Source organism: Mustelus asterias, chromosome 9, assembly GCF_964213995.1.
Source record: "Mustelus asterias chromosome 9, sMusAst1.hap1.1, whole genome shotgun sequence".
NCBI classification, from domain to species: Eukaryota; Metazoa; Chordata; class Chondrichthyes; order Carcharhiniformes; family Triakidae; genus Mustelus; species Mustelus asterias.
Genome location: NC_135809.1, coordinates 126,927,215 through 126,952,755, shown reverse-complemented (window position 1 = coordinate 126,952,755; position 25,541 = coordinate 126,927,215). Strand labels below are relative to the sequence as shown.

General features: G+C 42.4%; 1 protein-coding gene across 1 annotated transcript in view; it reads right to left on the bottom strand.

Moving 5' to 3' along the window:
- gas2a (growth arrest-specific 2a) overlaps positions 1 to 25,541 on the bottom strand; it is a 129,270-nt gene that overhangs the window by 98,034 nt on the left and 5,695 nt on the right. The window contains exon 2 of the mRNA XM_078221013.1: positions 10,078 to 10,199. Within this exon, the coding sequence (XP_078077139.1) occupies positions 10,078 to 10,199 (122 nt within the window). The remainder of the gene's footprint in view (positions 1 to 10,077; positions 10,200 to 25,541) is intronic.

Here is a 25,541-nt window from a genome sequence, read left to right as displayed (position 1 = left end):
GACTACTCTGCGGGTGAATAAATTTCTCCTTGTCTCGGTCCTACACCGTCTACCCTGTATCCTCAGACTGTGGCCCCTGGTTCTGGATACCCCAACCATTGGGAACATCCTTCCTGCATCTACATGGTCTAGTCCTGTTAGAATTTTATAGGTTTCTCTGAGATTCTCCCCTCATTCTTCTGAACTCAGCGAATACAATCCTAACCGATTCAATCTCTCCTCATACGTCGTCCTGCCATCCCAGAAATCAGTCTGGTAAACCTTCTCCGCACTCCCTCGAGAGCAAGAAAATCCTTCCTCAGATAAGGAGGTCAAAACTGCAGAAAATATTCCAGGTGTGGCTTCACCAAGGTCCTGTATAATCGCAGCAAGATACCCCCGCTGCTGTACTCAAATCCTTTCACTATAAAGGCCAACATACCATTTGCTTTTTTTACTGCCTGATACACCCGCATGTTTACCTTCAGTGACAGATGTACGATGTCACCCAGGTCTCGTTTCACATACCCGTCTCCAAATTAGAAGCCATTCAGATAGTAATCTGCCTTCCCAATTTGGGAAATGTTGATCCAGATGATTAGGTTCTGTAATGTATAGCTATTAACTCCTGAATGATCCGACCTCTGTCTTTATGAAAGGAGGAAAACCTTCCACATAGCTATTGTCCTGATAGACTTTCTGTTTCCATTATAGCTTTATAGAAATGCAAATGGTGAGAACCAGTGTAGCTTTAGTTCATCCTTTGAAATAGTTTTTGACATCAGCAAGTATGAAATTATTAGAATATCTTAATTGTAATTTGTAATTACTTCAATGAGGCCCATGACATTGGCCTCTTGGAGTATGAGCTGCCAGATTGAGGTCATAATTATAAAATCTATGCGAACATGAGGAGCACGCCATCGGCGTAAGCCAACAGGACCACTCCGATGCCCAGCCCACGCAGAGTCAAGCCCGACAACCTCCTCCGCTAGAGACACAGGAATGACTCCATGCAAATCGAATACAGTTGGCCAAACAAGGGGCAGCCCTGCCGCACTCCTCTCCCAAAACAGAGGGGTGCCATCAGGGACCCGTTAACTTTAATGAGACTATAAAATCTTTGCCAGGGCACTATCAACATGCCTTGGCACCGTGCTGAACCACATGATCCACCCTGACCAGTCCTACACGGTCCCGGGCCATTCCATACCGACAATTTCCATCTGATCCGGGACCTTATCCACCATTCCCAGAGGGCTGGTCTGTCAAGTGCCTTCCTGTCCCTTGATCAGGAGAAGGCGTTCGACAGGGTGGATCACAAGTATCTGCTCAGAACTCCCCGGGCATTCGGGTTCGGGACACGCTTTGTTGCCCGGATCCGATTACTGTTCTCTGCTGCAGAGTGTCTCATTGAAGTTAACGGGTCCCTGACGGCGCCCCTTCACTTTGGGAGAGGAGTGCGGCAGGGCTGCCACTTGTTTGGCCAACTGTATTCGATTTGCGTGGAGCCATTCCTGCGTCTTTTGCAGAGGAGGTTGTTGGGCCGGGCATCGGAGTGGTCCTGTCGGCTTATGCCAGTGACGTGCTCCTCATGTTCACGGACTCAGCTGACCTGCGGAGGATGCGAGAGTGCCAGGCCTGTACTCCGCCGTGTCCTTCGCCAGGATCAACTGGGCCAAGTCCTGCAGACTCCTGATTGGTCCATGGCAGATGGAGTTCAGGCCTTTCAGCTGGAGCAGGACCAGCCTCCTCTACTTGGGAGTCCATCTGTGCCCTGGCCAGTGAACTGGCAGGAGTTGGAGACCAAAGTCACCGCTCACCTGGGTCACTGGACAGGATTGCTCCGAGTGCTGTCTTACAAGTTCTCGTCATAAACCAGCTGATTGCCTCCATGCTGTGGTACCGGCTGGTCACTTTGACCCCTCCCCCTGACTTTGTCACAAACATCCAGAGAACTCTTGCTTGGTTCTTCTGGGACAATAGATTGCATTGGATCCTTGTTGAAGTTCTACATCTCCCGCTTAGGGAGGGCGGTCAGGCACTAGCGTGCCTTCACACCCAGGTGGCGACTTTCCACTTCCAGATCCTGCAGAGATACATTTACGTTGAGCCTCCTCCACGATGGTGTGCCCTGGTGATGTATTTCTTCCGCCAGGTGCACAGCCTGCATTATGATGTGCAGCTCCTGTACATTAACCTCGAGGGTCTTCGGAACTCCTTGCAGGCGTTGCCCATCTTTTATCAGGACCTTCTCAAAGTCTGGAACATGGTCGCCTCGCGACGCAGCTCTCCCCAGTCTGGAGTAGTGGCTATCATTCGAGAAATGCCGGGGTGACCAGGATCGGGGACATGCTGGGTGGCAGAGAAGTGGGCTGGATGACACCCCACGAGCTTGCTGAGCGCGCGGGGTTGGGCGTCTGGCGCGCAGCTAATGCCATCCAAGACGTTAGAACGGCCGTGCTCAGACCCGAGGGCACACATGGTCTCGAGGAGGCACAACTGTGCGGTGGAATCCCGCCCGAGCATACCTCTGCTCGGACGGAATTTCACATTGGCCCCACGTCCAGACCCGTCCTCCTGGGTCAGGTTCCCCACAGCTTGAGCCGCCTCGTGGAAATGCCCTCCGTGCCCTTTGTCACTGCACGGAGGCATTTCCTGTACGGGCTGCTGCTGCACACATTCCACTATCGCTTCCTGATCCATCACCCGGACACACCTTGGTGGGCCTTGTTGCCGTCCGGCAGTGGAGGTCCCCAGGGGAGGTCCCTCTATGGAGAGATCTTCCCCCACTATTTTGGGGATCTGGGGTGGAGGGTGGTGCATACAGCAGTTCCGTACAATAAAAGGTTAAATTGGTTCACAGACTCTCAAGTGACCTGCCCTTTTTGCAACATTGTGGAGTCCGTAGACTATGTCTACGTTCAATGTGATAGACTGTACACCCTTTTTAGTTTCCTCAAAAACCTTTTGTTGATGTTTTGTTTGCACTTCAGTCCCACGCCTCCGGTCTACAGACACCCGGTGGGGAGGAGAAGGAGGAGGACCTTCTCGTGAACCTGCTCCTGGGCCTGGCAAAGCTTGCCATAAACAGGCAGCAGGCGATCAAGAGGGTCAGCCGACCCGACTGTCTGCCCCTCTACCGTGGCTATATTCACGCCCGGGTGTCCCTGGAGAGGGAGCGTGCGGTGTCCGAGGGCACAGTTAACGCCTTCCGTGCCTGCTGGGCACCGCAGGGGCTGGGGTGCATTATCGACCCCTTTAATCACATTTTGATTTGATGTTTTATGTTTCCTTTCCATTTTGTGTTTTGTTTCAGGCGGTTCCCTTCCTTTTGGGAGCTGCCCCTTTTAATTTGTCCTCTTGTTAATTTGATTTAGTTTATTTGGTTGGCCAAAAAGATAGATCATAATTACCTGCCCAATCAGGGAGCCTCATCTGTTTCTGATTATGCGAGTATCAGGTCCACTGACACTCTTGATTCTGATTTTGTACTTGAAGCATTTGAGTAGTAGAATAGTTTGTACAAAAAGGGAATCTGGTGAAGGAACACCGATCTCTGCAGAGGTATTTCATAATTCACATTGGAACTATCAAGAAACTACTCAACTTATAATACCAGACATTTGGTGACTTGTGGCAGCCCTTTTAAGTCAGTGTCTTTGCTTGACCTTTAAAAGTCCTTGTAAAGCAGTTCAATATATACTAGATCATCCAATGAAATTAAAGATGAATATCACATGCACGTCATTGTTGAACTTGTTTTTCCTTTCTTAACCCAGTTTTTCTTTCCTTCTCTTTATTTCTCTGTCTGTCAAAAAGCAATTGGCATTTACTTAATTTGCAGAGCTTTGGGGAAAAAGTTGAGATATGGAACTTATTTGGACAGGTCTCTCAAAGAGCTGGCAAAGGCACAATGTGCTAAATTACCTGCATAGTTGCTCCCCCTGTTCACTGAGGTCCTCGATGTCCTGCAGAGGACACCGCACTGTTTCAATCTCACACTTCCAGAAACTTGCAGGGAAAAATATCATTGACATTAAATCAGCCAAAGCAAGCCTATTTAACAATGCCTGCCATTTGTTGGTCTGTTAGGACCAGGTTGAACAGATTGCAATATTACTGACATATTGAAGGGGCTTATTGGGTAAGGCTGCATCACAGATTGTAACTTTTTATTAAATAATCCACTACTGAATTTGAACAACAAATATTCAATAAAGTAAAACACTGTATTCAAACCCTGAAGTAATCTTCTTCTTGAATTCTCTGCCCGAAGGTAGGTCCCCAGGGCAACCACCATGGCACGGGAGGCAGATCTCAAGTTCACCCCAGCCAGAAGGTGGATTGAACTTCATGCTACTGGCACCAATCTGATCCATACCAGTCAACCAGCCAACTGACCCTCCAAGGAGTCTGAGTTGCTGTGACAACATACACTTTATATGGTCTGACAGCATCTGTGGAGAGAGAACAGAGCCAATGTCTGGATGTTCCAGACTTGAAACGTTGGCTCTATTCTCTCTCCACAGATGCTGTCAGACCTGCTGAGATTTTACAGCATTTTCTGTTTTTATTTCAAATTCCAGCATCCGTAGTAATTTGCTTTTACACTTTATATACATGTTGTAGCCTGAACTATGGATACTGATGGTAGAGCCTCCAATTTCTTTCCATTATATGGTTGACGAGAAATCTCTTCTGCTCTTAGCACCTGCCTTAGAATCATAGAACCCCTACACTGCAGAAGAGGCCATTTAGCCCATGGAGTCTGTAGCGATCACTGACAGAATATCTTACCCAGGCCCTCTCTCCCAACCTATCCCTGTAACCCCACACATTTACCATGGCCAATCCATCTAACCTGCACATCTTTGGACACTAAGGGGCAATTTAGCATGGCAAAGCCACCTAACCTGAACATTTTTGGATTGTAGGAGGAAGCTGGACACCTGGAGGAAACCCACGCAGACACGGGGAGAACATGCAAACTCCACACAGACTATCACCCAAGGCCGCAATTGAACCTGGGTCTCTGCAGCGATGAGGCAACAGTGCTAACCACTGTGACAACCGAGACCATTGGCATTTACTGGAGAGATTTACAAGTTAATACTCAACTTGTCTGGCTGCATTATGAACATACTTTCCTAGGCCATCAAGTCCTTGAGTGGGACTTGAAATGTGGAGCTTCTGGCTCAGAGGCAGGGACACTACTCACTGCATCAGATGACCTCCCAAACTAATTTGATCAGGCTGCATATTTTAACTTTTAATCTTCTCGTGCAGAACTTAATAAAATCCATTGAAGATTTTTATTACTGATGTTACGGCAAGATTGTTCTAATATTTTCAAAAGAAAATATTAGAGCTTTTATGTTTTTAAGTATGTGCTATGAGCACAAATGTGTACACATTGTGCACTTTGTTCTCATTGTGTATTGATTACAATTTTGTTAGGTAAATGTTTGGAAGAACTGGTTGGTGGTACAAGTGCATCAAATTATTTTTTCCTTGTGTTTAAGTTTTAAAAATGAAATATTATTCACAGTTAAATACATATATATATTAAATTTTTAAATTAAATTTTATGTGTGCAAACAGTTAAGAACTAATCAGTTTATTTATATGCAATTTTAAGATTGTTTTTAAGCAAACAAAAAGTTGGAGGGATTGACATTTAACTATGTGCAATCCAACCAGCATTTCCTCCCAATAGCAAACATGGAAAGGGCCAACTGATCTGCACAATTGACCTCAATACTTAGCTTAAATATTACCATTCTATTGTGCAGTAACCATCTCATGCCTGGAAAACCGACTCACAAATTATATTAGTGTCCAACTTTCTAAAAATATGTACCTCTGTTGGGAAAAGGCAAATTGATGCTATTATGTTTTCAATTGTCCAGAGATCAGAGTTGAATTTCACTACCCCAGGTAAGAAAATTACATCTCCAGATGGTATGCAAATTGAGTAACTAATGTCTTCACCACATGGAGGTTATTGCCTGCCTTAGAAGAGAATAGTTAAAAGCAAAGTGAATGGGTTGGCTTAACACTGGTTACAAAACTTGATGGTAGATTATCAACACATACTGCAATGAAACAGCACTGTGGTGTAATGTGTCAATGTTTTAACAATGCCAGAGTGCCAGAGCATAGGTTTAAATCAGTTATTCCTCACTTAGTCAGTTTCTAATTTCTGCTGTGACACTGGGGACAGACAAAAAGCAGAGACAGGAGCTTCCCTAAAGAAAGAAAGGAAAGTCAGAGGAAGAATCAACTGCTTTGGCACATTTCACAGGAGCCAACACGGGAGATGTAGAAATATAGAATGGTCGCAGCACTGAAAGAAGCCATTTGACACGTCATATTCAAAGTCAACATGTTCTTTGCTGATCTTGATTTACATCATCTGCCTATTTCCCTGTTTAAATGTTACATCTTATAGAAAGACTAAAAGTAGGAAAGAAAATATAGTATTCCTGATATATTTCTTAAAAATGGCATTCTAAATAAAAATCACTTTCCCATAAGAAACAATGTAATAAGGGTGGGTTACTGACCTGTAATTTTACATGAAAATCATAAGAGCTGCCTTGATCCTAAATGGCCAAAAATCCTCTTTCAACTTACTATTCTTACTAACTCACTAAAAAGTTAAAGTTAAAAGTTAAAGTTTATTTATTAGTCACAAGCAGGTTTACATTCACATTGCAATTAGGTTACTGTGAAAGGAATGTTCCCAATGGTTGTACACAGGGAGTCCAGAACTAGGGTCACAGTTTGAGGATAAGGGGTAAGCCTTTTAGAGCTGAGGTGAAGAGAAATTTCTTCACCAAAAAGGTGGTGAATGTGTGGAATTCACTACCACAGAATGTAGTTGAGGCCAAAATGTTGTCCGATTTCAAGAAGAAATTAGATATAGCCCTAGGGTCTAAAGGATCAAGAGATATGGGGTGGAAGGGGGATCAGGATATTGAATTTGACGATCAGCCATGATCAAAATGAATGGCAGAGCAGGCTCGAAGGGCCGAATGGTGTACTTCTGCTTCTAATTTCTATGTTTCTATATTTCTATGTCTCATGATCCTACGGCTCACCCTGACCCAGAAGCAGCATGTCACAGCTATCAGCGCCTACGCCCCAATTCCAGGCGCAACAGGCGAGACAAAAGAGACATTCTACTCCTGCTGAGACCAATTGCTGTTCCGCATCCCAATGGGAGACAAATTGATTCTCCCCGGTGACTTAAATGCCATAGTCGTGAGGAACGCAAATCTTTGGAAAGGTGCGTTAGGCATTGGGAAAACAAAGCCCAACGGAGTCCTCCTCCTGACAAAGTGCCTAGAACATGATCTTATCATAACAAACGTCCTATTCCACCAGAGGAGCAAGTACAGTACCCTTCTCCAATCTTTGGCACCTAACAGACTACATCAGCATCCGAGCAAAGGACTGCAAAGATATCTGCATTACCCACACCACGACTCCTGGACCAACCATTGACTAATTCACTCAACCATCTCCATCAACTGGCCCCACACCGGCAGAGGTAGAAAACCTCTGCCACAGGAGTGTCAACATCACTGGACTCGAGATCTACTCAAACAATGCCTCACAACTAACCTGGCAATAACCAACGAGCAAGAGTCACAGAGTGTCTAAAGCACCTGGCCTGCACTAAGAACCACCATGATCAGCACCTGTGTGGAGACGCTTGGTCTCTCAACCAGAGAACACCAAAACCAGTTCGACTAGAACAACCAGGATATCCAGGATCTTTTAGACCACAAATGCAAAACTTTTCTGAACTGGTAGCTCACCAAAACTCAAACAGGAGGAAACAATCCTACAAACAACTGCAGGCCAAGGTGAAACAAAGAACCCCTTCTCTAAAGAATAGATGGTGGGTGGAAAGATCACAGGAGACTTAACTTGCTGACAACCACGACATGTGTGGCTTCTTCAGCGAAATTAAAACCATCTACATTCCAAGCACCCAAGGGCCACCCCACTGAAAACCAAAAAAGTAGAAGTGCTCGTCAAAGACAGAGAGGCAGTCAATGCCTGATGGAGGGAGCACTTCGAGGATCTCCTCAACCAAGATACAGCCCTTGACTCAAGTTTCCTCAACACCATCCGCAACACACTAGCCATCACCATCCTGACACACCCCCAGTTCGCCGTGAGGTCGAAAAAAACATCCGACAGCTGTAAAACAACAAGCCTCTGGCACAGATGGAATCCCGGCTAAAGTATTAACATACGGCTGAGCTGCACTTCTGTCTTGAATCCATGACCTCATCTCCCTTACATGGAAGCAAGAGAGCATCTTGGGAGATCCGGGAGAAGCCGTAATTGTGACCATCTTCAAGAAAGGAGATGGGTTCGACTGGAAATTATAGAGGATTTCCCTACTGTCTGCCGCGGAAAAGGTTATCACGAGATCCTCCTCAGCCACCTCTTTCCAGTAGCTGACGAGTTCCTCACTGAGTCACAGTGCAGCTTCTGCCCATCATGAGGCACATGGACATGATCTTCAGCGTGCGACAAATACAAGAAAAGTGCAGAGAACAGTGTCAACCACTGTACACCCAGCCTTCTTCAATCTCACAAAGGCCTTTGACTCTTGTGAAGGATTGTGGAACATCTTCCTCAAATTTGGCTGCCCGTAGAAATTCATCACCATCCTCTGCTTACTCCACAATAAGAAGTTTAACAACACCAGGTTAAAGTCCAACAGGTTTAGCACGTCCACAATGACATGCAAGCCGTAATTCCCACAAATGGAACCACCATAGACCCAATACAGAGCAGCTGTGGTCCCTGCCCTCCTGTATGCATCAGAAACATGGACAACGTACAGCAGACACTTTAAATCCCTGGAGAGATATCACCACGTTGCCGCCACAAAATTCTACAAATCCACTGGCAGGAAAGGCATACCAATAAGAGCATTCTATCAGGCCAATATCCCCAATATCAAGCCAGGGGATCACCCTCGACCAGCTGAGATGGGCCGGCCACATTGTCCGCAAGCCCAACACAAGACTACCTAAACTCTACTTTGACCTCTGCAATGGCAACAATCACTAGGAGGGCAGAGGAAACACTACAAGGACACTTTAAAAGTTTTCTGAAATAAGTACAACATCCCCACTGACAATTGGGAATCGCTTGCCCTAGAATGCACAAACTGCGAAGACGTCAACTTCCTTGAGTGTCACCAAGTGGAGCATTTGGAGTGCAAACAGCAGAAAGAGTGTGCAGAATCTAGAGCATCCCACTCACCCGCCTCATCAAGCACCACCTGCCCCACCTGTGGCAGGGTCTGCGGCTCCAGGATTGGACTATTCAGCCGCCACAAAACCCACCTACGGAGTGGAAACAAGTCGCCCTTGAAACTGAGGGACTTCCAAACAAGACCTTTGCAGTCTTTCTGTTTTCGCAGATTTTTTTGGATGGGACATACAGAAAACTTGTGTGATTATGGTATATCAACAAGATGGTTTTAATGAGGCATTTTGACATCAATTGCCAGCTTGCTGGAGAGCAAAAATGACATCATTCTTAATAACCTTAAATCTCATTTTCACTTGAAAATTAGGAATGAACTCCCAATCCCCCAAAATGACAGGTAACTTTGCTCTATCTGGCACTGCAAGTGCTCCTATTTTAGAGAATCCAGAATAAACGGTAGCAAACTGTAATGTGGTTTTGATGCATTGGATTTAGAATTCCTGGTATCTTAGGCACTTTTCAGTGTGATGTCTTGCAGATCACAAGTGTATATTACATTCCTGATATCTTTTGGTAATAATTACCTATTGATTAAAATTCTCCACAAAGGATTTCAAATGCTGACAAATATTAAAGTTGTTTTTGTGAATGCAGTACTTTCCACAATGATATATATATATATAAAAAACAGAAACCACACAGAAGTCCAGGTTAAAAAAAGTTATCAGGAAACACGTTCTCAAATTAACAATTATGCAAATCGTCATAAAATAACTTTTTGTACGGTTGAAGGTTAAACTTTAAAAACATCAGCATCATTTGTAAAATGGTGAACTGTGGTTTCAGACTGACCTTGGAAGCTTTGTTTTCACTGTTGTTTTCTTTGAGCTTTTCTTGTAAGGCTTGTGCCAACTGACAGAGAAGTGCTCCATTATCCAGCTTTTCCATAAAACTTTCTGCAGTGATCTCGTTCCCTGGAAGTAAGAAAAATAAACACAAAACATGATGACTACTGTTCTGTTACAGTGGTAGGGGAGAAGAGACAATCCTGGAAATTACAGGCCTGTGGGGAAATTATTGGAGAAGATTCTTAGGGACAAGGACGTACTCACACCTGGAAGATAATAGGTTTATTAGCAAAAGTCAGCATGGTTTTGTGAAGGAGAGGTCATGTCTCACAAACTTGATTGAGTTCTTTGAGGAAGCGACAAAAAAAATTGAACAGCGCAGGGCAGTGGCTATCGTATACATGGACTTTAGTAAAGCCTTTGATCAATTGGGCCAGTGGGCTGACGAATGGCAGGTGGAGTTTAATTTAGACAAATGCGAGGTGATGCATTTTGGTAGATTGAACCAGGGCAGGACTTACTCAGTTAATGGTAGGGTGTTGGGGAGAGTTACAGAACAAAGAGACCTAGGGGTACATGTTCATAGCTCCTTGAAAGTGGAGTCACAGTTGGACAGAGTGGTGAAGAAGGCATTCGGCATGCTTGGTTTCATCGGTCAGAACATTGAATACAGGAGTTGGAATGTCTTGTTGAAGTTGTACAAGACATTGGTAAGGCCACACTTGGAATACTGTGTACAGTTCTGGTCACCCTATTATAGAAAGGATATTATTAAACTAGAAAGAGTGCAGAAAAGATTTACTAGGATGCTACCGGGACTTGATGGATTGAGTTATAAGGAGAGGCTGGATAGACTGGGACTTCTTTCTCTGGAGCGTAGGAGGCTGAGGGGTGATCTTATAGAGGTCTATAAAATAATGAGGTGTATAGATCAGCTAGATAGTCAATATCTTTTCCCAAGGGTAGGGGAGTCTAAAACTAGAGGGCATAGGTTTAAGGTGAGAGGGGAGAGATACAAAAGTGTCCAGAGAGGCAATTTTTTCACACAGAGGGTGGTGAGTGTCTGGAACAAGTTGCCAGAGGTAGTAGTAGAGGCGGGTACAATTTTGTCTTTTAAAAAGCATTTAGATAGTTACATGGGTTCAATGGGTATAGCGGGATATGGGCCAAATGCGGGCAATTGGGATTAGTTTAGGGTTTTTTTTAAAAAAGGCAGCATGGACAAGTTGGGCCGAAGGGCCTGTTTCCATGCTGTAAACCTCTATGACTCTATAAGGCTCCTCATGGCAGGCTGATACAGAAGATGAAGTCGTATAGGATCTGAGATGAACTGGTAAGATGGATATAAAACTGGCTTGGGCATAGAAAGCAGAGAGTAGCAGTGGAAGGGTACTTTTCTAACTGGAGGTCTGTGAAAAGTTGTGTTCCACAAGGATCAGTGCTGGGGCCTCTGTTGCATATAATATATGTAAATGATTTGGAGGAAAATGCAGGTGGTCTGATTAGTAAATTTTCAGATGATACAAAAATTGGTGGAGTAGCGGAGAGTGAGGATTGTCAGAGGATACAGTAGCATATAAATCGGCTAGAGACCTGGGCCGAAAGATGACAGATGGAACTTAACCCAGACAAATGTGAGGTGATGCAATTTGGAAGGTCTATTGCAGAAGGAACGTATACCGTAAATGGTAGAGCTCTTAGAAATATTAGCATAAGAGGGATCCAGGTGTGCAGATCCACAGTTCTCTGAAGGTGGCAACTCAGGTGTGCAAGGTGGTTAAGGAGATGTATGGCATGCTGGCCTTCATCGGTCGCAGCGTTGAGTATAGGAATTGGAAAATCATGTTGCAGCGGTATAAGACTCGGTTAGGCCGCATTTGGAGTATTGTGTACAATTCTGGTCGCCACACTACCGAAAGGATGTTGATGCATTGGAAAGGATGCAGAAGAGATTCACCAGAATGTTGCCTGATTTGGAAGGTATGGACTATGAATAAAGTTTGAACAAACTTGGATTGTTTTCATTGGAGCGTCGGAGGATGAGGGAGGACCTGAAAGGTTTACAAGATTATGACAGGCTTGGATAGAGTGGATAGTCAGTCTTTTTGCCAGGGTCGAAGGGTCAATTACTCGGGGGTATAGGTTGAAAGTGAGAAAGGGAAAGTTTAAAGGAGATGTGAGGGGCAAGTTTTGCACACAGAGGGTGATGAATGCCTCGAAAATGCTGCCGGAGGAGGTGACGGAAGCAGATTCTATAGCAACATTCAAGAGGCATCTGGACAGCTACATGAAAAGGCAGGGAATAGAGGATGTGAACCATATAGAGGCAAGAAAATATTAGATTAGAAAGGCATCTACGTTGGTACAGACTTGGTGGGCCGAAGGGCCTGTTCCTGTGCTGTACTGTTGTTTGGTACTGCAAAGAGCTCCTGCAGTACAACTTAGTAGAAGGTATCTTGAAATCTTACTTTTTCAGTCAGTTCTGAAACAGTTTGTTATTTTAACACCTATGTGCTTGCTAAATCTTAATTCAAATTTAAATATCACCAACCTATTTTTAACTTTGCAAACTGCTTTGCTGACTTTTCTACATTTTGCAATGTTACAATGTGCATCCATATATAATAAGAATGGGGAGGCATGGTGGCACAGTGGTTAGCACTGCTGCCTCACAGCTCCAGGGACCTAGGTTCAATTCCTGGCTTGGGTAATGCTGTGTGTGGAGTTTGCATGTTCTCCCCATGTCTGCGTGGGTTTCCTCCGGGTGCTCCGGTTTCCTCTCACACTCCAAAATGTGCAGGTTAGGTGCATTGGCCATGTTAAATTGCTCCTTAGTGTCCCGGGATGCGAAGGTTAGAGGGATTAGCAGGGTAAATATGTAGGATTACAGGGATAAGGCTGAGGTGGGATTATTGTCGGTGCAGACTCGATGGGCAGAATGGCCTCCTTCTGCACTGTAGGGCTTCCATGATTCTAAGAATCATAAACAAAACGTACACTTCTAAAATAACTGAAAATTAAAATCCAGTTGTGCTAATTTTAAGAGCTGAAATTTATATAATCCAATGCCACCCCTATCACAATGTCCACCTTGTAATGAAAGTGGGTTTATTTAATCCAATGGTCTTTTTGATTAACGTGAATAGGTTACTGAAATGTTTGTGTACTTTGGCTTAATAATAAGCAGTTTTCCTTATCAGCTTTTTCATGATAGATGACCTCCCTTCATGTTACTTTTCAAAATATCTTGTTTGAGTTCATCATGATTCCCTTACCATTCATGATCTCAACGCAGAGGAACATTCAACATTTAAGGCCTTCCTAAGACTTGGATTACTGATTACAGTTATTGCCCATCTTCAACCTGTCCAACAATGAGGTTATTCTTTCTGGTTTCACATTCCATCAGACCCCTTCTTCTAAATGACTGTTGTGAAGGTGTGGCTATCTTCACAAACCTGTCTTAGTCTGTCCCCCAATTCGGCTGGCTCTTTCTCAGCCTTGGTTCAGTAGCCACGTCTCTATTATTGATTGTGCAAACAGCCAATGCACCTCTAGAACCCTCTCACAAACCCTCTTTGCCTTACTGTTGTAAAGTGAAAGGTGCATAAATGTGCCCTGACTAACCTTGACCAGTTTGCAGTAACCCTTTTTAAATCAGGTGCGTCAGGTGGTGAGATAGACAAAGGGGACAAGAGTCAGGTGAAGGTCCAATGCAACTTTAATGAATACTCCACTATTGTACATTAATTAAACTCTATCAATCTCTTCATGGGACTCTTCTGTGAACAGCCTTAAATCTCTAAGTGAACAGTCCCAAATCTACACTAGCTATCTACTTCAGACATTCACTTCCGAGGACTCGCTACATCCTATTTACAGGTCCCTATGAGAGGATTTAAACTCTTTGTCTGAAAAGACTGGGTAATAGCCATTCAATAAGGCCGAGACAGGCTGTTCCTCAGTCTTTGAGGGTTGGCTGATGTTTCAGGATCCACAGTTGTCAATTTGGGCTTCCCCTCTCGTCTAGGGCTGGGTCTGGTCTTTGAGTCATCTCACCAGTGTGGTCTTCTGAGTCTGGTCAGATGATGATGCTCACCATGAGGCTGGAGATGCTGTGCTCATCTGTCAGTCAAAGATACTCTCTGGAGATGCCATTGAAGAAGGTGCAAAAGCAGAGAGAGCTGGGGCTCCAGATTGCCCCTTTTATCCCCCTTTTTACTCCCTTCTCGAAGATTCTGTTGCCTATGTCCAATGCTAGCATCAGGCGGGGCAGAAAGATCCAATGAGGTGACTACTTTCCATATTTGGAGGTTGCAGAATATGGTTTTGAACCCTGAACTGTCAAGTGCCGTTCTTGTTACGCTTTGCCTCTGGCCTCCTACTAAGCTAGGTGCCAGAAAGTCTGCGTAACAGTCTTCTAGCAAAGCAGATTCACTGGAGGTGTAAACAATGGTTTGTTCTGAAACAAAGTGGCCGTTAGCACCAGGCCAGGCAGTTTCAGGCCTGTCTGGTTTCAACTGGAAGTTGATTGTCCAAGGCCTAGCTGCATGAAAATTGCATAATTGTAGAATCCAGCTAGGCTTAAATTTGGCTTCCACATTGAGTTTTTATCCATGTTCATGAAAAATATCAATACTTCTGTAACAATCTTGGACATCATGCATCACCTGACCAAATTACTTTCTTCCTATCAGCTTTCTGAACACATTTCTTCTGGTCTTTTGGCCCTGCATTGTAACTCTATTTCTAACTATTGTATTTTATGTCTGGTGTCTATTTCATGCTCAGATCTATAAAGCACTCTGTTATCTCTTTCTAATGTCAGTAGCTCTGTAATAATCGTGATCTGTTATTCTTAATTTTTGAATTACTCAAGGAAGAGAGTAAAAATACATTATGAAGCTTGAATGCTGTGCTTTCAGACTGAAATGAGGACATGAGATTTTACAATATTATCACAAGACACTGACACATGAAGCAGGCATTCGGCAAAGGCTTCCCACATAATTGGAATACTGTGCTTTTTTTTCTCTGCCAAACGGGGTAGAAAACACTTGGTGTGAAAAACTGTGCTATTTTTCACGAATGTTAGTATATTAGCAAGCTACTCATTTGTATTGATCCACCTTAAAGAATAACAGAAGGACATTCAGTGGCAACCTGAGCATCAAATAAGGGGACATCAAAGGTCAATCATCCTTGCAAAGTCCTTATCATTAAAATCTTGTGAAGGAATCTGTGTAAAGAAATCTGGTAAGAAGTTTAACAACACCAGGTTAAAGTCCAACAGGTATATTTGGTAGTAAAAGCCACACAATCTTTCGGAGCTCCAAGCCCCTTCTTCAGGGGAGTGGAAATTCTGTTCACAAACAGAGCATATAAAGACACAAACTCAATTTGTTCTTGTCAATCTTTTTCTCTTTACATATCTATCAAAACTTTTACAGTCAATTTTTATGCTCTCCACTAGCTTACTTTCATCCTCTATTTTTCCCTTCTTAATCAATCCCTTGGTCCTCCTTTGCTGAATTTTAAACTGCTCCCAATCCTCAGGCCTATTACTTTTTCTTGATAATTTGTATGCTTCTTCTTTGAATCTGAGACTATCTCTAATTTCCCTTGTATGCCATGGTTTGGCCACAATTCCCTTACCACTCTTGTGCCAAACAGGAATAAACAACTTCTGGAACTATACGTTCTTTAAATGCCTGCCATTGCCTTTCCTTTCAGTAATGTTTCCCAGTCTATCATGGCCTCACACCATCATAATTATTGAGATTCAGGACCCTGGCCTCAGAATCGACTACATCACTATCCACCTTGACAAAGAATTCAACCATATTATGGTCACTCAGCCCCAAGAGTTCTCTCACAACTAGTTTGCCAATTAATCCTTTCTCATTGCACAACACTCAGTCCAAGATGGCCTGTTTCCTTGTTAGTTCCAGAAAACCATCCCGTATGCACTCCAGAAATTGCTCCTCTATTGTACTGTGACTAATTTGACTCTCCCAATCTATATGCAGATTAAAGTTGCCCATAATAACAGATGTTCCTTTAAAACATGCATCTCTGATTTCCTAACTAATGCTATTCCCAACATTACCATTAGTTTGGTCTGTATACTACCCCAACCAATGCTTTTTGCCTATTGTTGTTTCTTAACTTGACCTATATAGATTCCACTTCATCTATGCTAATATCCTTCCTCAATATCACAGCAATATCATCTTTGATCAACAATGTAACTCCACCACCTTTTTGTTTCTGTCTGTCATTCCTAAACAGCGAATAGCCCTCAATGTTTCGTTCCCATCCTTGGTCACCTTGAAGCCACGTCTCTGTAATGCCAACTATATTACACTACTTTACATCTATCTGTGCAATTAATTCATCCATTTTGTTTCGAATGCTCCGACTATTCAGGTACAAAACCTTAAGGTGAGCACATTTAACATTTATTTTCCTTTCCTGCTATTTTTTACTCGGTCCTTAATCTGATTCTGTCTTTCTCAATGTAATGTTGAAGGAAATCATCTGAGGGATTGGTGCAAATAGGGGATGGGATCATAATCCACAGCAATCTAGAGACTAGAGCCAAAGTTCAAAATGCAACACCAGAAACTAGTCAAGCAACAGCTCGAGTCATATTCACAAATTTATGTTTGTCAACTAAAATCCAAGATTCTCTCTTCACCATTTCTAGTTGTGGCAGTACAATCCTACAAGTGATAGAACTACAATGGTATAGGGCAGAATGGTGGCATCTACAAGATTCACTGTAGCAACTGGCCAAGGCTCAATTGGCAGCACCTTCCAAACTCATGACCTCTACCACCTAGAAAGACAAGGTAAGCAAACACATGGGAATGCCACAACTTGCAAGTTCCCTTCTCTCTTTTCCTAAAATTTTTAATTTTGTGAGTAACCGTTTTCACCACAGTGTGAATTGCATGTTCAGCTCATTCATAAACAACTATATAATTTAGAATTTATATTGTCTCACATACTATTTGACATTGCTAACTCATGAACTCTATTATACCCTCTTTGGTGGGAAGGTATATTACTGAAGAGCTATTCACTGACTTATGCCACTGCAGCTCAATCACTAGTGGGATTGTACTGTCAGTGTGACAAGCCACACAATCCTGATTTAGAATTATACTGCCCTTCCTTTATTGTCCCTGGATTAAAATCATGAAACTCCCTCCCTAACAGCACTGATTGGTGTACCTATATCACATGGACTGCAGTAACTCAATAAGTGGCAACTTACCAACACCTTCACAAAGCCAATTAGGGATGCGCAATAAATGCTGGCCTTGTCAGCAATGCATAAACGAATGTTTAAAAAGGCTATATTTTCTGCTCATAGCTTATGAATGAACACAACTATTCTTTATACAATTCAAAGAAAAATAACTATAGCATTTATCCTCATTCAATTATTCATTCCTAATGGCCTACATCGTAGGTAAATCTAAACCTATTGCTTATATATTATGAAAGTTATATTTAGTTTATTTTTTGTTGTTATTTGAAGTCAGTGCAGTATGAATCCAACTTTTGGGCAGTTCAAAATGCTGTGATACTAATATACAGGAAATTTAAGTGAGCATAACATGAATATCTCAAAGTCCAAATTAACCACAATCTTTTTTTTGTAAATCTAATATCTAATAATTCTGTTTTGGTAGAAAGTGATTTTACTTGCCTTTTGCAAAGTTTTATTGTCCCTATGTTAATACAGAAATCAAGAGCACCCCACCACAGTGCTTCATTTTCCATTTAGAAGAAATTACCTTATGTATTTAGAATGTAAACTGCTTAGAAATATAAAATCACATGAGTATCAGAAATTAGTTTCAAAGTTTTTTTTTACTACAGGATAAAGTTTCCTTAGGAAAAAAAGAATGGAAAACCAGATGATGTGGCTTTATGTTTTTGGACTTCACTGAAAAATCAAAGCTTAATTGATTTCCTATAGTTGTGAAAAATCTACCTTGAGACTACACAGCAAGAATAAAAATTCTCATCCTGAATAAGTGCATTCCACATTGCACATTTTTGGATTCTCTTTCAGGATGAAAGCCAGTATAAACACTGCCAAGAAATGGAGGTAATAAATTATAATATTTGGGCCTATTAAAGTGTCATTCATGTTAAAAGGAGCTTATCTATTACTATTTAACTCTTTTTGTTTGTTCTATAGTTTATAAATAATTTCAAGACACCTCTTCTATCTTTAAATCTATCACTTTTAGTTACTTTATCATGCACTAAAGCTCAATTTATTTATCTATGTTCAACTGATCAGTCTTGAGCTGGCTTTCTGCCTATCCCATCTGCAGCCAATGAAAAATTTATAAAGTGTCAACTTTCAGCTGCCTGCATTTCATTCCTGCTCAAGGTAATCTCATTCTTTACAAAAGCGCATGCTATCATCAAATAAGAGAAACCAACAGCCAATGTGATTTGAAAACAAACAACTAGATATACATTCAAGTATTATTAACTAGAATTTAATTCATAATATTACATTGGTAACGATATTACATGAAATTATCTATGATAATCCTTGGCATGAAGAATAAAATAATTGGGACAATAAAAGTTTTTTTTGTCTTAGTTACAGCTGTTTCCCCAGTTACGAGCCCCTTCCTCCTCTTAAGTCAAAGCCTTTCACTCTCAGCACTATTCAGTTTCCTCAGATATTCAATGAATTTTGATCCATTTCCAATTTTTGAGAGGGCTGGTTAAACACAAGGCTTAGATGTTTTCATTCAGTGGAAGTTGTGGGATAGATCTTAGATGCAAAGACATTTATTTCCTCTTTACATCTAAAAGGTTTGGTTACAAAAATATGTCCAAATACAAAAATATGTATTAACAATATCCAATAAATTCTTTCTAACAATTTTTTTGAAATTATATATTGAGAGGTGTTAAAATGAGAGGCATGTCAAGGATTTTTATATGGTTTCTGTGATAACAAGCACTGTAATGCAAATCAAATGGAAGAGTGAGAAGCTATTATATTTACATTATAAATTGCATTGAAAACCTGGGGCTTAGGTAATACAGTGTATTAGTCTGACCTTTTATCTGCCCCAAGTGATGGGATAAAAGTTTCCTTTCCCTCCTGGTTATCAGGGTCCTTTGCAAAATGAGTCTGAATAATTTAAAACCACTTCTGAGTTTTTAGATGCCTTGATCACAAATTGCCCGTAATTTGACACAGAATTGGCAATCTGTTAAGGGAGAGCAGAGTGTCTAGTGTGGCAAATTAAGTGAAAACTCTTCAAAGTGTTAAGCAGAATTGAAGCTACATTTTACATGCAAGTGCTCAATGTTGTCAACAGGAAAATGTGCCAAGTGCTAATACAAATATCTTTTACACTGATGAGTATAAAATTCCATAAAATAAATTATTTGCAAAAATATGGATTCCTGATTCAGGATCTCCAAGGCTAAATGGAAAGTTAAGATCAAGCTAATTTGGAAGAAACTTCCACTATACCACCAGGTACTAGGGTACATATCCATCATTAAAGTAAGTGTTTGAGTACATACCAGCAGTAGGATACCCAGGAATTAAAACTGGTTATAGACTAAGAATTATTACTTTCAAAGCAATAGGATTCAAACCGTAATAAAGACTGGATGCTACACAAAAACAGCCAAAATTAACATGGAATTTTTTAGAAGGAAGGAAGGGTTATATATAAGCAGTTTGTGATTGACTGCACAAGGAATCTAAAAAATATTTAGCCCCTCACACAGATAGATAATAGGACTGTAACAATGTAACACTCTAAGGTATTATAAAGAGACACGGAAAATGTTTCTGGACTAATATTAGAAATTTTCTTAAAGGTGTCAAACTATGTGGCTGGGGTGGCTCAGATAGGGAAAACTGACAGCATTTAGAAAAGATCTCAACAAATTACTTTATGGATGCTGTCAGTTAATGAGATGCTGTTATCAGTGAGTCAAATCAATTACTGGGATTTATCTCAAGGATATATTGAAACAATTTGTTTAAGTTTAATAGAAAGTCTATTCCTATTGATTGAAAATCACAAGTCAAAATATTGGAAAATTGAATTTGAGTTCTGAGCTAAATTCAATTTAACTTCAGAACTTATAATTTGTGAATGATATTTGATATTTGAATGTTATTTAGCTGATATTTTGACGTTAAGGCTAGAATAAATACTGCAATTGTTACTTAAAAATGGATGAAGATGAAAACAAATTTTCCAAAGAACAGCAACAGATGTGTGTAATTGATTTCCAATGAGAAGAGTTAATGGGTTGATTAATGTCATGAAAAGGTATTGAATGAATATTTGCTTTAGAAAAGTAAGAAATGGATAAGCATTGACAACAATTATCAAATAATACATTGAACTTTTAATCACTAAATTATAACCTGAAAAATGTATCAAGTTAGGGTTGAATTTTATAACGCTAGATTGATATATTAACTACATTAGGGGATAGAGGGAATCTTCATCTCAAATTTTGGAGGTAGTGTGATGGACTAGTAATCCAGAGACCCAGGATAATGCTCTGGGAACCCAACTTTGAATCCCAACACGACAGATGGTGAATCAATATTTTTTTTTAAATCTGGTATTTAAAAATCTAATGACGACCATGGAACCATCTGGTTGACTAATGTTCCTTCCGGGGAGAAAATATGCCATCCTTACCTGATCTAGTCTACATGTGACTCCAGACACATAAAAATATGGCTGACTCTTAAATACCGTCTGAAATGGCCTGTCAAGCCCTCAGTTGTATCCAAACGCCAAAAAGCCAATAACGAATAAAATTGGACAAACCACCCACCATCAACTTAGTCACTGGAAATGACAATGGCAAACTCAGCCCTGTCAACTATGCAATCTTCTCCATACTAACAAGGAGGTTCTTTGTAGAACCTTAGTTAGGGCGCACTTGGAATATAGTGTTCAATTCTAGTTGCCACACTACCAGAAGGATGTGGAGGCTTTGAAGAGAGTACAGAAAAGATTGACCAGGATGTTGCCTGGTATGGAGGGCATTAGCTCTGAGGAGAGGTTGGAGAAACTTGGTTTGTTCTCACTGGAATGATGGAGGTTGAGGGGCGACCTGATAAAAGTCCACAAGATTTTGAGGGGCATGGACAGAGTGGATAGTTAGAAGCTTTTTCCCAGGGTGGAAGAGTCAATTACTAGGGGGCATAAATTTAAGGTGTGAGGGGCAAGGTTTAAAGGAGATGTACAAGGCAAGTTTTTTTACACAGAAGGTGGTGGGTGCCTGGAACTCGCTGCCGGGGGAGGTAGTGGAAGCAGATACGATAGTGACTTTTAAGGGGCGTCTGGACAAATAAATGAATAGGATGGGAATAAAGAAATATGGTCCCCAGAAGGGTAGGGGGTTTTAGTTCAGTCGGGCAGCATGGTCGGTGCAGGCTCGGAGGACCGAAGGGCCTGTTCCTGTGCTGTGATTTTCTTTGTTCTTTGGGGGCTTGTGGCAAAATTGGGAGAGCTGTCTCACAAACTAGTCAGATAAGAGCCTGAAATAGTCATACATACAGAATCATACCTTACAGATAATGTCCCAGACACTATCATTACCATCCTGGGTATGTCTTGTCCCATCGGCAGAACAGCCAATTTGATTCACTCCACATGATATCAAGAAACGGCTGAAAGCACAGGACACAGCAAAGGCTATGGGTGCTGATAATATTTCAGCAATAGCACTAAAAACTTGCAGTCCAGAACTTGCCACACCCTTAGCCAAGCTGTTTCAGTACAGCTACAACACTGGCATTTACCCAGAAATGTGGAAAATTTCCAAGATATGTCCTGTACACAAGAAGTAGGATACATCTGACCCAGGCAATTACCACCCCATCAGTCTACTCTTAATCATCAAATTATGGAAGGGGTCATCAACAGTGCTATCAACCTGCACTGGCTTAGCAATAACCTGCTCACTGATGCTCAGTTTGGGTTCAACCAAGGTCATTCAGCTCATGACCTTATTATAGCTTATGTTCAAACATGAAAAAACGAGCTGAACACCAGACTTGATAATGTCCTAGCCCAACCATCTTCAGCTGCTTCATCATTGGCCTCGTTCCGTCATAAAATCAGAAGTCGGGAGGTTCACTGATGATTGCACAATGTTCAGCATCATTCACAACTCCTCAGAGAATTAAGCAGTCCATGTTCAAATGCTGCAAGACCTGGACAATATCCAGGCTTGGGCTGGCAAGTGGCAAGTAGCATTTATGCCACACAAGTGCCAGGCAATGACCATTTTGAACAGAGAGAATCTAACCATCTCAGCATGACATTCCATGGCCTTAATAGCGCTAAATCCACAACTATCAACATCCTGGGGGTTACCATTGACCAGAAATTGAACTGGGCTAACCATGTAAATATTGTGGCTACAAAATTGGGCGGCACGGTAGCACAGTGGTTAGCACTGCTGCTTCACAGCTCCAGGGACCTGGGTTCGATTCCCGGTTTGGGTCACTGTCTGTGTGGAGTTTGCACATTCTCCTCATGTCTGCTGTGGGTTTCCTCCGGGTGCTCCGGTTTCCTCCCACAGTCCAAAGATGTGCGGGTTAGGTTGATTGGCCATGCTAAAATTGCCCCTTAGTGTCCTGGGATGCGTAGATTAGAGGGATTAGCGGGTAAAATATGTAGGGATATGGGGGTAGGGCCTGGGTGGGATTGTGGTCGGGGCAGACTCGATGGGCCGAATGGCCTCCTTCTGCACTGTAGGGTTTCTATGATTTCTTTCTATGAAAAACAGGGCAGAGGCAAGGAATCCTTTGGCTAGTAACTCACTTCCTGTCTTCCCAAGACCTGTCCATCATCTACAAGGCACAAATCAGGAGTGTGATGCCACTTGCCTGCATTTGTGCAGCTTCAACAACACTCCAGAAGCTTGGCGTCCTCTCGGACAAAGCAGCCTGCTTCATTGGTAATCTAGCCATAAACAGTCACTCCTTCTACATCATGTCCACCACTGATGCAGTGGCAGCAGTTAGGATACACTGCAGGAACTCATGAGGCTCCTTGGACAGCACTTTCCAAAATCCACAATCGCCAACATCTAGAAGGACAAAGCAGCAGATACTTGGGAACACTACCACCTGCAAGTTCCCCTCCAAGCCACTCATCATTCTGGCTTGGAAGTATATTGCTGTCCCTTCACTGTCACTGGATCAAATTCCTGGAATTGCCTAACAGCACTTTGGGAGTACCAGCGCTGCATCGACTGCAGCCGTTCAAGAAGGCAGCTCACCACCACCTTCACACTGGCAATTGGAGATGGCAATAAATGCTGGCCAAGCCAGCAACACCCACATTCCATTAATGAATAATAAAAAAAGTTTACCTATTGACATTCGCTTTCATTATCATAGACTCAATGAAACCCTACAGTGCAGAAGGAGGCCATTCAGCCCATTAAGCCTGCACTGACAACAATTCCACCCAGGCCCTATCCCACAACCCGTGCTAATCCCTCTGACACTAAGGGGAAATTTAGCATGGCCAATCAACCTAACCCACACATCTTTGGACTCCGGAGCACCCGGAGAAAACACATGCAGGCACAGGGAGAACGCGCAAACTCCAAACAAACAGTGACCCGAGGTCGGAATTGAACCCAGATCCTTCAATTGAACTTCAACATACTGGTAGAGCAGAGGTAGAACGCCATGACACAGAGCTTCCCCAACTTTTTTGCTACCCAGATGTCTGCTGCCACACACATGATATGGGAATATCCAGAAACAGGTACACAGCTGAGAAAGACATGGTTGAAGCTGCCATCGCTCATGCTGATAAGCCATCTAAGCCCACATTCAAGAGACAGGAGATGCACTAGGAATTAGGCAGGACAAATCAGGTACTGCAGGAACTGATATAATGGGACACAAGACCATTTCATGAAGAAGCATAAGGTGATGCAGAGCTGTCTGAATCTCATACTGTTTACACTGACGCCCAGCAGCCAGCCACCACACTTAAAAGGTCATAGAATTTTACAACACGTAGGAAACCATCTGTTCCAGCTCTCTGGATTCTCTCAATCTCGGAATTTGAACCCTTAATTGTTTTTGTATGATCATAAAAAAATAGGACCTATCAAGGGCGGCATCATGGCACAGTGATTAGCATTGCTAATTCACAGTGCCAGGGACCTGGGTTCAGTTCCGGCCTTGGGTGACTGTGTGTGGAGTTTGCACATTCTCCCTGTGTCTGCGTGGGTTTCCTCTGAGTACTCTGGTATCCTCTCACACTCCAAAATGTGTGGGTTAGGTTGATTGGTCATGCTAAATTGCCCCTTAGATTAGCCGAGTAAATATGTGGGCTACAGGGGTAGGGCCTGGTTGGTATTGTTGGTGGTGCAAGCTTAATGGGCTGAATGGCCTCTTTCTGCACTGTAAGTATTCTATGAAGACTATTCTAATTAATCAACAGGTAGAATTGCTAAAATATTGAACAAAATGGTAAAGATTTTCGTTTTGAATGGGACTACAGAATGTCTAGGCAATTCTTCCTTCTCCAGATATCATTTCCAATATGATCAACTTCCCAAGCTTATTTAATCTGACACAAAAGGATGTAACTGACCAGGGAATAAAACCCCGAGATTAGAAAGCTTTGCAACATTTACCTGACCTCTAGATAGGATTCAAATTAAATAACAACTGAATTTTAAAGGTTATATTAGTCATTCTGGCCAGTACACTTTGCAGATAAGGTTTCCACAATCACAACAGATGTGAAAATATAGGCCCTTAATTCCTCAGGTTATTATCCTGGTCAGGATCATGCCTGATGGTACCCATCCATATTAAGGCAGCCAGAGTTTCATAGAATCATACAATGCAGAAGAGGCCCTTCAGCCCATCGGGTCTGCACCAGCAAGCGAGAAACACCTGAACTCTCACCTAATCCCATTTACCAACACTAGGCCCATAGCCTTGCATGTTATGTCATGCCAAGTGTTCTTCCAGGTATTTTTTAAAGGATGTGAGGCAACCCGCCTCTAATACCCTCCCAGGCAGCGCACTCCAGACCGTCACCACCCTCTGGGTAAAAAGGTTTTTCCTTACATCCCCCCTGAACAACCTGTCCCTCTCCTCGAACCTATGTCCCCTTGTGACTGACCCTTCAACTAAGGGGAACAGCTGATCCCTATCCACCCTGTCCATGCCTCTCATAATCTTGTACCCCTCAATCAAGTTGCCCCTTCAGCCTTCTCTGCTCCAATGAAAACAACCCAAGCCTATCCAACCTCTATTCATAACTTAAATGTTCCATCCCAGGCAGCATCCTGGTGAATCTCCTCTGCATTCCCTCCAGTGCAAACACATCCTTCCTATAATGTGGCAAGTGTCCCATATGCATTTTTCACCACCCTACTAACATGCCCTTC